The 12,174-nt window shown below is 33.8% G+C and overlaps 1 protein-coding gene across 1 annotated transcript; it reads right to left on the minus strand.

Moving 5' to 3' along the window:
• Positions 1-6,773: 6,773 nt before the first annotated feature.
• Positions 6,774-7,644, minus strand: LOC122595371. The gene is made up of 2 exons (XM_043767723.1): positions 7,218-7,644; positions 6,774-7,087 (listed from the first exon to the last, which is right to left on the minus strand). Exons 1-2 carry the CDS (start codon positions 7,642-7,644, stop codon positions 6,774-6,776), a joined length of 741 nt encoding a protein of 246 aa, XP_043623658.1.
• Between the last annotated feature and the right edge of the window lie 4,530 nt (positions 7,645-12,174).

The following is a 12,174-nucleotide window of genomic DNA, read 5'->3' on the forward strand; positions in this document are numbered from 1 at the left end:
ATGACCCAATTGTGTTTTGAATTTGTGTAAGACTAGTAGAAGATGATGTACCTACTAGCATATATTGAGTGTAAGACTAGTAGATGATGAGATGCCTACTAGCATATATTGATTTTGTGTTAGACTAGTAGATGATGAGATATCTACTAGCATATATCCTTGGCCAAATAGAATATACATGATCATGAATTGTTGGCGTTGTCTTGATTGTTGAATGAATGGTTCAAGTTGTTTATATGCATTTAAATTGATATAGCTATATTGATCATACATATATGCATTCACTAAGCTTTATTGCTTATATTTTAGTTGTTTAAATTTTATAGGAAGTGGTAATAGCAAAAGCAAGGAGGTGATTGAAAGAAGTTAAGGTTGAAGGTTTATCTCTCAAAAGGTTGACATCTTAGATAATTGTGGTAGTTGATCCCTTCTTGACCATGTTGGCTCTTGATACTTACTCCTTTGTTAGACAAGTCAATTTGGTATGAAATTTTTGTAAATATCCAGCTTTTGGGTTCTTTGAATTATATATGGTTATGTAAATAGCTAGTAGGTCAATGATTCGGGTAAACGACTCATTTCGTTGTACTTGGTTAACCCATTAGTGGGTCATATAATGATTTTGGTAACAAAGATGTGTATGAGTAGAAATTTTGATGTCAAATGTTTGGTTGAAAAATGGAAGGTTGTTTTGATGAATGTAGAATTGATGTATATGTTGAGTCATAGGTTGAAATCTGATTTTTGAAGAAAAAGTGTTGTGCAGAACTCTTCCACTGCGCCGCAGTGGGAGAGTTAATTCCCACTGCGCCGCAGTAGGAAGTGTCAACCCCACTGCGCCGCAGTGGGGATCCACTGTAAAAAAAAAAATTTCGGTTTTCAATTAAAAGAGTTTGGTTCTTACACTTTCGCATGTCTTACACATGTGTAACTGGCGTCTATATATTGTCGAGAATATAAAATTTATGCATGTGCAGTGATGGAGTCAGAAATTTTAGTATGAGGGGGCAATTTTAAAAGTTATTTATCATACTTAGAGTCGTATTCAATAATGTAAAAAAAATGGACCCTAGCTCGAGAATAGAAAATGGACCCTCAAAAGCATTTTGTTCCCCACACCGGGTATAATAGACCACACATGACGGACAAGGTCTTATTAAATGAAAACGTAAACCATAATGCATGAGACCCGAAAAATGTATCTTTTTTTTTATGAAAATAACTAGCTCATATATATCTTTCCTACATAACAATTATGATGATTATAATTAGTTTTTTGTGATAAATATATAGAATAATTTGAAAAATAATAATTTTTCCACAAAAAGTTACAATATTAATGTATTACACATTTACATACCCTAACAAATAAAGCTTTTTTTTAAAAAAAACTTTCTTAGTTTAGTCTATTAAATTAAAACAACTCAAGTTTTTTATTATCCCAATGGAAAAGATCTATCTCAAAATTAATATTTCGATAACGAATAATTTTCAAAAAATATGCTTATGACAACAAATATAATATTTATATGTATGTCTATTTATTTTTCCTTAATTTTTTAAAAAGATTACAAATATACGGTTTAAATTTTAAAAATTTATATTGTACTAAAATTGGAGTGGGGCAGCTGACCCTGCCACTGCCCCCATAATGAATCCATCCTTGTACATGTGTAAAACAATATCATTAAAAAAAGAGTTAATGACATAAATCGTCCCTGTGGTTTACCTAAATAGTCACGTTTCGTCCTTTATAATCCAAAACCTCAAGGACAGTCATTTATAGAAGGATAAGGATCACGTTTGGTCCTTTGACTGTTTGACCGTTACCTTCTCTCCGTTAACCCCCCCACGTGACACTCACATGAGGGGTATTCCGGTCTTTTCCCTATCATTTGACTATTTTCTCATCTTCTCTTTTTGTTTATAACTTTATATACAACACAGAATCCCTGCATCATCATCATAATCATACCAGAACCTAGGAACGTCATCTTCAAAAAGAATCATCATCCTCATGCCTATATCTACAACATTTTGCTATTAAAATATCATCATATTTATTTCTAATACTCAGATCAGAAATTATAAAACCACAAAAAACACATATGAATCTAATAAATTATAAATGCATCCATTAAATAAAGAAACCTTTAATCCCTAAATCAAATTCACCATCAAAGTTTCTTTCAATGCAAGTAGATTCCACTAATATTGTTATCGATTGTTAAAACAAATACTATATGTCATCATTATATCACTATAAAATCAAAAAATTCATTGATTCTTTGCTTGATTTCAAGTTCCAACCTCACGAACTAAACAACCGTGTTAGTATATATAAACGTGCATACCAACAAATATGGTCTTCAAAAGCGTAAGCCATCAGATATATCATCTTCAAAGTACCATATGCGTTGCTAGATATAGATATATATAGATTCATAAGATATAGATGTAGATCTAAATATAAATATCGATCGGGTTTTGGCCGGAAAAACCTGTGCCTTTAACACCACGGCCGACGATAATCTGATCGAGAGGTGGTGGCCGGGAAAGTCAGAGATATATGCATCTAGATCCATCACCATCATCGGCGGTGGCTAGCCGACGATCCGAGATAATAACTCTTAACTAAATTTAGAGATGTTGAAACAAGATCTACAACTATCTATATCTATAACTAGCCACCACTTCTTTTTCTTCTTGTTCTTACTAACCGTCACCATCATGCCTGACCAACTCTTTCCTTGCGAGAGATTAACATAAACCCTAGACTTTGATTATGTAAACCATGTTGTTACAAATGCAGGAGCCATCACTAAGATATGCAAATATAAACGTGGTGGTGGTGGTTTTTCTGGTGACATATTCAACAACAGCGAAGTGGTGGCGATGGCATTTTCTAGCGACGAAAAGTGGCGAAGGTGGTTAGCTGATCTTGGTGGGCAGCCTTCAAATTTTAGTATACTTATAGATATATCTATCTATGGATACATATGATTGTACATACAACAATTATTGTGAAGAATATAAAAGGGACTTGGAGATGAAAGGAAAGTTTAGATCTGAAATAGTAGTATACTTTTATATGTATATGTATATGTTTGTATTACTGTATATACTTCCTGTAAAAAAAACTAAAGAGATATTGACAGTAAAAAGAGACAGGGAGGAAAAAGATTATGACCTATAAGTAAATTATTGGAGTACCCCTCACGTGAGTGTCACCTGAGGGGTTTAACAGAGAAAATGTAACGGTCAAATAGTTAAAGTACTAAACGTGATCTTTATCCTCCTATAAAGGATTGTCTTTGAGGTTTTAGATTATAAAGGACGAAACATGACTATTTAGGTAAACCACAGGGACGATTTATGTCTTTAACTCTTAAAAAAAATGCACTAATCTATACATATGATCATTATTTACGCACATCACTTACACATGTGTGGAAAACATCAAAATGATGCAAACCTTCACCCATCGGAGGATCTAAAATGGTGTAATTGCGAAGTATTATTCAATCAACCATTTTGCACCGAATTTGGTACTATAGTAGTATAGTATCGTCACATCAAAATTTAAATAACTCTTTAGTTATATAATTAATGCAAAAACTTAAATTTAGTTGAAGAAAAAATATAATTAAAAAGGCTTAGTGAAATCTTTACAAATATTATACTATACAATTTATTTTATTTGCTATTTATAACTTTTGTAAAAAGTTTGCATTACCTAATATATAAATAGCTTGTGAAATAGATAAGTTAATACGTACGAGTATATAGTAACAAAATAAATTTGTTGATATAAAAATAATGTGCCATTCCAAGTTTTAAAGGTGTTTGATATTGAGTTTTTAAATTGAATTTTGCATTTTTAAAATTGCCTTTTGAAAAAAAATATATGTTCTTATCTATTTTTTAAAACTCTATCTCTTTTTCTTTATCAATACAAATAATCACTTTTAAGCTAAACATATTTTCAACTTATTTGGATTTTACAAAGTAGTGTTAGGTCCAGTTTTGGCTAAAACTGGAGCCTCTCCAGTTGCAACTGGAGACCAGAAGAATTGTCCGGAAATATTAGAAGTCCAGTTGTAATGTACAGTTACGCAACTGATGACTTCCTCCAGTTGAAGATCTGAAGAAGATACCTGAAGACATTCCAGTTGAAGTTGAAGACATGAAGTGGAAGAAAGAGAATGACAATGACAGCGAATCCCAGTTGACATTCTATGAGATCAATGGACTAGAGACCGTCAGTACAGTAAATGCACTTACAAAGCTTTACACTGATTACGAGAAGGACCTTTTACCTTACATCCTTTTACCCGGACAATAACCTTGTTTGTGGATAAAAGTACATAGATGTAAAGTGGTTGAATAAAGTAACACTTTGTCTTACTTTATTAAGTATACACAATAATTAAATATAATTCTTTGTGTATTGTCAACCATAGTTATACGTCGAAGTTGGGATCCCAATGCCCAACCTTCAACTATAAATAAAGGTCCTTGCACAACTAAAAACACATCTTTGCATATCTGACTTTGCAATATTCTTGGTGACTTGTGCAATATTCTCTCAATCGCTAAAAGGAATATTTCACAACTCTAAGTGTTTCGATTGTTAAGGAGAATTTCCAAGTATAGATCAATTGTATTTCATAGGTTGTTAGGATATTTACATTCGTGTATTATCTTGGTTCCGAAACAACCTTGTATTTTATTTAAAGTTAATAAATAAAATACACTTGAAAAATACATATTCTCTCACCAATTTACTTTACAAGTTATTTACATTATTGTATTGTATTTACTTATTTATTCTTGTCACCTTAATAAGTAAGCTTCCAGTTAACCTAGTATACTGTTCACTACAACTGGTCACGTCCAGATTTAGTGAATGTGTTGCAAAGTATCTCACCATCGATATAGAGGTGTCTTCAACACTCATCTAGAAATAGTTGGGACTTACAAGTAGTAATCAAGATAATCTTTTTAAAAGGTAATTCCAAATACCTTTTAATATTTTGTGCATTTTATTTTCTATTTATAACTTTAAACAAACGTGCATCAATTTCATGAATACAAGTGCTACTTCTTTAGAATTAAAGTCCCGCAATAATAGTTTAACGGTGCAAAATATATATAACATTAAAGCGGAGGATAAGACGTGTTTAGTTAGAGAAAATATTACTGTAATGTTTTTTAGTTTTTTACATGTAATTTTCTTCATTATGATAAGAATTTTTAAAAACATGTTCGAAATTAAAAGATGTTAAGTTTAATTTCCATATAATTAAATTAACATGTTAAAATTATTTTTTTTGCTTGGAGGGCACTACAACAAATATGTTATTTATTAATACTCATTATTTCGTACTTTTTAAAAATGTTTAAAAATTTGCTAATTTATTCACACTTAAAAATGTGTGAATAGATCTCACATTTAAAAGTGTGAATAAAGTTAAAGAATCAAATTTTTTTCATAATTATACATGTAGAAATAAAAATTTTACATTTTCAAGTGCGTAAAAATATATAATTGTTTACACTTAAAAGTGTGGAAGTAATTTGTGACACCAAATTTTCTCACGCAAGAGGAAGCGCAAGAAATTTGAGTGTGACAAATTAGCTCTCACACCTTTAAGTGTGAAAATGTTTGACATTTACATTTTGTTTATACATTTATACTTGTGAAAAAGTGTGACTTTTTTAATTTTTTCAAGCTTCTAAGTGTGAATCTTATTATACAATGTTAAATGTGAGCAAATTAACATATTTTTTTCACACTTATTAAAAATGCGAGAAAATAAATATGAGCAATTGACATTTTTGTTGTAGTAAGGGGAGCGGGGGTGGGGGGATTTCATAGGTGTGAGGACGGGTAAATAGAAATGAAGATTTTAAAGTTGGAAAATGGAAAATGTGAAAAGTAATAAAATATGTTTATAAGTTTTCAATTTGAAAAGAAAAATACAATATTTATTGTTTTTTTTTTAAAATTGTTTTTGAATTTTTTTTTTTTTGCCAATGGGTTGATAGCTCAGTGGCATCTCAGACCTCTAATGAAGGGTTGTTCCTTGGGCAACCAGGGTTCAAATCCAAGGGGCCGCATGTTTTACCTCAAATTGTTGGAGTGTGATCATGTTATAATAAATCGCATGTCCGGAAATAATTTAAGCTTATGGGGTCACACGAAATGACACGGTAACTCTATATTATTAATTAGTATATTAAAGTAATATATTAATTAAAATGCTTACGAAATAATTAATAAACGATTGTTTAAATATGTTTATTAATTAAAAGAGAAAGACTTAATTGTAAATTAGGAATTAGAGTTGGGCTCTGATTAATTCTAATAGGGGCCGGTTTTTACTATGGGTTTTGTAACCCAATACAAACTTGTTCACTAAGAGGCTCCCTAATGGACACCACAAATCCACCTAAGACTAGTCTATGTCAGTGCTACATCAGCAAAAAACACTTCAAGGACTAATCCCCCCAAAATGCACCCAATAGACTCATCCACTAAAGACTAGTCTTGGACCCACCAATTATTTAATTCTACCCATTTATCCAAACTTTACACTTTTAACCCTCTAAACTATTAATAAAATACATTTTTAGTCCACTAACACAAATTATTAACAAAACACACAAGTTCATTAGAATAACAAATTACAATAATAAAGCACACAACCTAAAAATGAAAAAAAAAAAAAAACACAACAACATTTTTATTTTTTTAAATTAAACCTAAACTAATTGGGACTGAAAAGGAAGTCTTTGTAGTCCGCCATGAGTTTCTTCTTGGCTTCCTTGATGTAATTCTTCTCCTCATCATCACATTTTGTTTTGTCCATGAAAGAAAGAGCAGTATACATGGTGCGCTTCCTTTCTTCCTCACGAATGGCAGCCAAGGACATTTGTTGTTCATTCAACACCGCCTCCTTTTTACACCCAAGTCGGTCGAGTCGGGCGGCTAGGTCGGAAGCTGAAGAACGAGCAGACCCCGCATCGGAAGAAGCAGATGTTCGTGATGCCTTTGACTTAGTAGGGGGCGCGTATAAGTATCCTGACCGAAGAAGTCATTATCACCAAGGTCCACCGGCGCGAATTGGGTCCCCTCCTCTTCCTCATCTTCATATCAACAACATTAAGAACGTTTTTCCTTTTATGCAAGCTTCGACCCAAAACATCATGACCGGATGGAGCGAAGAACTTTGGCTTATCTTTCACAAGCAACCAACACTCGTACATGGTAAACTGAGTTTTGGTTTGAGTAAAGTACTCTGAACGCGCTTCCTCCATTACTTGGGCATCGTTCTCACCACTGTACCGATAACCATCATAGCCTTTCCAGATTGCGTTGAACTTTGACACATTTGTTCTGATCTTTCTCCACTTGCCACTTATCTGATTGTGGTTTATTGAGTTGTTGGGGAATCTTGCATTGTACTTATCTATGATTTTCCCCCAAAAAGAATCAACAGATTGGTCTTTGCCGACGTATGGATCTTCTGTAGCATCGATCCAACACTCAGTGAGAACTTTCATCTCAAGCTCGGTCCAATTTGACGAGTTTGTAGCAGGTTCTTTTGGTTGTTTGCTTTTCTTGGTGCGTTTGGACATGCTTTTGACCCGACCCTTTTTGGTTGTGCTTCAGGAATGGATTGGGGGGTGGGAACAGATTCCGGCGTGGGAGCAGATTCGTGTGTGGGGGTGGGGTTACATGGTGGTGTGGGAAACAAGTGTTGACCGGGTTGTTGAAATTGTGCAGCTGACGACGACCCCCCATGGTAGAAATTAGGGGGTTGTGCAGCGACAAGTGAAGCATAATAAGCTGCCATGAATTGAGCATAATGGGGGTCATTTGGTGGTGGGATGAAGGGTGTTTGTGGTGGCTGGTTAGAGTACGATTGATTAAAATCGTTCACGGCGTTGTTCCAGAAATCGTTTTCTTTTTGGTTGTTGAAGTTCGATATGATTTTATGCTTAAAATGGTTTTGTATGTGTGAATATATCTGAATAATGCAAGTGTGGTGTGTTCTAGTGCTTATGGAGGTGTATAGATAGGCTTTTTCAAAAACTAGCCGTTAAAGGACTAAAAGTGTAAATTGTACAGGTGGTCAAACAAGCCGTTACAGGGACCTGTTTTGCTAACTTTTGAAAGTTGAAAAATTTTGTCTTCTTCCTTGAAAACTATCCGTTGCATTCAAAAAAAAAAAATTACAAACAAACATTCGTCCCTGGAAGAACGAACGCACCAGACGAGCCTATCGAACGAGCAAGGGACGAGTCCCACCCAACGGTGTGGACTCGTCCGAGGTAGTCGAACGAATAGAGAGACAAACCCATTGGGGAGCCTCTAAGTTTATTAACCCTAATTATTAACCCTATATAAAAGGGTTAAGGGTTATTAATTGTTACGACAATAGAAAGGTAAAACCCTAAATATAATTCTTATATTCTCTCGGTCAAACAACACTATACAATATGAATTCTAGATGTCGACTTTTATTCATATGTAGACTTACACCAATTAATGATATTGCTTACATTTATGGTGGTCTTGTATTGGTTCGATGGCTACAAGGATTTTGTTTTCTTCCAACTATTCGACGGATGTAAAACAAAGCCTTCATACACACCGAGTTTGTGTGTTCGTGATCGGGTACTAGCATACGGTATAGGGGTGTCTAGTGTGCGAACGTAGAGGGGTTTTACTTTAAACCCTAAATAATAATAATCTTATTGGAAGCTTTGTGCAAAGGTACACGTTTCGATTCTCTCTTTGTTAATTAATTTGATTACATATACGTTTCTTTCCGCTGCGTACTCGTGAATTGTTATATGTTTATGTGCTCATATTCTAACAGTGGTATCACGAGCCACATATGTAATCCATTAGTTATAAAGATCAAAACTTGAAGGGAGGTTAAGGGTTAGTTTATATTTAATTATTTATTAAATAATTAAAAAGAGTTTTTCTTATTTTTTTAAATTAAAAATGATTTTAATTAAATAAAATTAGGGTTTTGTTTAATTAATTTGACCTAATTCAATGGTGGATTGAAACCCTCGAGCAAGTTTTGAATTGTGAATTGACATGATTTATATGTTATAAATTGCATGTTATGTGCATCTTAATTATTTAAAGTTGTTAAATAATAGTAAAATCACAAGGAATTTATGCGAAATTAATTGTGATTTTACTGAATATATAGAGATATATTTTTCAAAGCATGATAATCCAATAATTAGGGTTAATTATTAGATAATAGTGTGACTATGTGAATTTTTCGTGTGATTTTTCTGATTTGCAACAGTTCACTAAAATATTCATATAAAATAATCTATAATGAGTTAGAAGTCGTTCTTTGGACAGAAGATGCTCAACACACAGGGCTACAACTTTGTAGTTCTGTCCGAAATCTGAATCGGACCAGAAACAGGTCTAAACTGGTCATCAAGCTGCTGGAAGTTTCTAGTCAGCATGTTTATGTGTTTATTTGATAATTATTCGGTAATTAAATTGTTTAAAGGCTTACGCAATCAAGGTAACTTGATGTATGTGGTCCCCTTCTTCGTAAGGAGGAGCCGGGATTTAAACATATGCATGAACCACAGTGACCATGTTTAGGTGACTCATTTTAACTTGTTACATGATTAAGTAGTTTGGTAATTAGTAAGTTTATTAATTTTTGCTTGTTTATAAGTTGTATAAAGGTGATGCAAAAATTGTTTTCTTGGAAATATATAAACTTGACTAAGAACTATCGAAATAGAGATTTCATTAATAAAATTGGAGTCTTACAACCTTGAGATACACTGGCTCACCCATTTGAACAAACTCTAAGAGAGGTATAAGCCGGAGTGCGTTAGCCTTTTAAAAGGGCGGGTTTTTAATTGCGTCCATCGCAAACCTTTGCCCTTGCACTTCTTTGTGCGTTCAAATGGAGCTACCAAGCTCTTTTGTGTTGTTAAGACTACACAAAAGATTTTGTTAAAATATTATGTTATCAAATGCATTACCCGTTTAAAGTTAAGTCAATGCCACTCACTTTGCTTAGAACACTTGCTCGTGCTTTTTGCTCCTACGTGAGACCATAGGCGAATTGCATTTCCTCAAGGTAGATTACCACTTCGTTGTGAGACCAGTGGTGAACTATCTACATGTTCTTAATTGGGTGACTTAAAAGGAGTTAAGAGGTGAGATCCTTGACCCGTGGCATAAGATGGGACAAAACATGTTTACAAAACACTTAATACCCCTTTAAAGTGTTGTTGTAAGTCCCATAATTCTAGGAGTTGCATGAATGCAATTATCGATACTCGATTACCTTTTGAATACCGTCATTTCTAGCAGATCAGCTGATGAAATGATTGTATGTCAAGTTGGATCCTAGCCTTAGTGAAAGTAATTTGTTAGATGAATTTAACAAGGGTAAATTACACTTCTTAAGGATTAATTATCGAAAATACCGATAATTGAACTTTTGTCTGTTTTGAAGATGACAACAACAAATCCTTCTCAAAACATACACCAATCGACTTTTAGGTCGATGCTAGAAAGGGAAAGACTTTCTGGAACCAAACCTCAATGACTGGTTTCAACTCATTGATGAGCAGACACCGTTATTCCGGGAGTGAATGCTTCAACTAGAGAGTTGGCTGCATACAATGCTCGGTACAATAGACATAATGCGGTTACTTGTTTGATGTTGGGAAGCATGAATGCTAACCTTCAAAAGCAATTTGAGCATTCATTTCCATGTGAAATGCTCAGCGAACTCAAGTCTTTGTACGAAATGCAAGCCGAAGTGAAGTTGTTCAACCTACTTGATCAACTTGATGACTTGCGACATGAGCTAGGAACATCGGTTAGTCCTCATGTACTCTAGTTGAATAGGTACTCATGAAAAATTGGAAAGGTTGTACTATGCTTATCCGGCTATTACAATTGGCTAAATCCTAAAAAAAATTTCAAAGGATTTTGAGGATTTTGTGCGCAATTATAATAAGCACAACATGAGTAAAACCATAGCTGAACTTCATGCCATATTAATTGAGTATGAGAAGGAGCTTCCAAAGAAATCTACTACATCCCAAGTTCTAATGATCAAGGGGGGAAAGGTTCAGAAAGCAAAACAACCGTAAGCTAAGGGCAAGCATTTTGGTAAGAGAAAACAAGTTGTGTTAGCTCAAAACCTTTAAAGGCCCTTTCGGCAAAAGGAGCATACGGCTAAAGTATCTAGCTGAGTTGAATGCGAAGAAGAAGCAAGCTGGTTCGGTAGTGCTTCAAGTATCTTCACAATTGAATTATATATGTGGTTATATAAATAATAATTCAATAGCAAAAGAGTCAAAGTTAACTTGGACTCTAACTATCTTTGACACTGTCATCTTGTTTAATTTTGTCAAGAAAGACATTTAAAGACTTCAAAGCGACGGTGTCTTACAGTCAAATGATTAATCATTTGATAAATGCGTGTATTTGACATTATTTTGAGCAAGAAATGCGTTGAAAGTTTTCAAAGTGAAGAGATCTTACAATCAAATGATGAATCATTTGATAAATGCGTGTTTTTGGAATTGTCGTTAGCAAGAAAAACATTTAAAGACTTCAAAGGGACAGTGTCTTACAAACAAATGATGAATCATTTGAGAAATGCATGTCTTGTGTTTTCGGCAAGATGACAAGAATACCTTTTCCGCATAAACCCGGAGAGGGCTAAGGAATTACTTGGGCTAATATATTCGGGTGTATGTAGCCCATTTAGACATGTCAAGGAAAGGTATTAGCTACTTCATCACTTTTATGGATGATTTCAGTAATTATGGTTATGTTTGTTTGCTTAAACATAAACATGAAGTCTTTGAAACATTCAAAGAGTTTAAAAGTAAAGTAGAAAATCAACTCAGTAGAACCACCAAGATTCTCTAGATCGAGGAGGAGAAATTTAAGCCAAAAGTTTAAGGATCATCTAAAAGCTTGTGGATTTATCCAAGAGCTTACTCCGATATAAGGGTATATTTGAAAGGAGAAATCAAACCTTGTTGAACATGGTGAGAAAAATGATGAACCTTAAGACTTTCCCATTTCGTTTTGGGATTATGCTCCAGAGATTGCTGCATGCATTTTCAATATGATTCCAACCA

This window comes from Erigeron canadensis, chromosome 4 (assembly GCF_010389155.1).
Source record: "Erigeron canadensis isolate Cc75 chromosome 4, C_canadensis_v1, whole genome shotgun sequence".
Lineage (NCBI taxonomy): Eukaryota > Viridiplantae > Streptophyta > Magnoliopsida > Asterales > Asteraceae > Erigeron > Erigeron canadensis.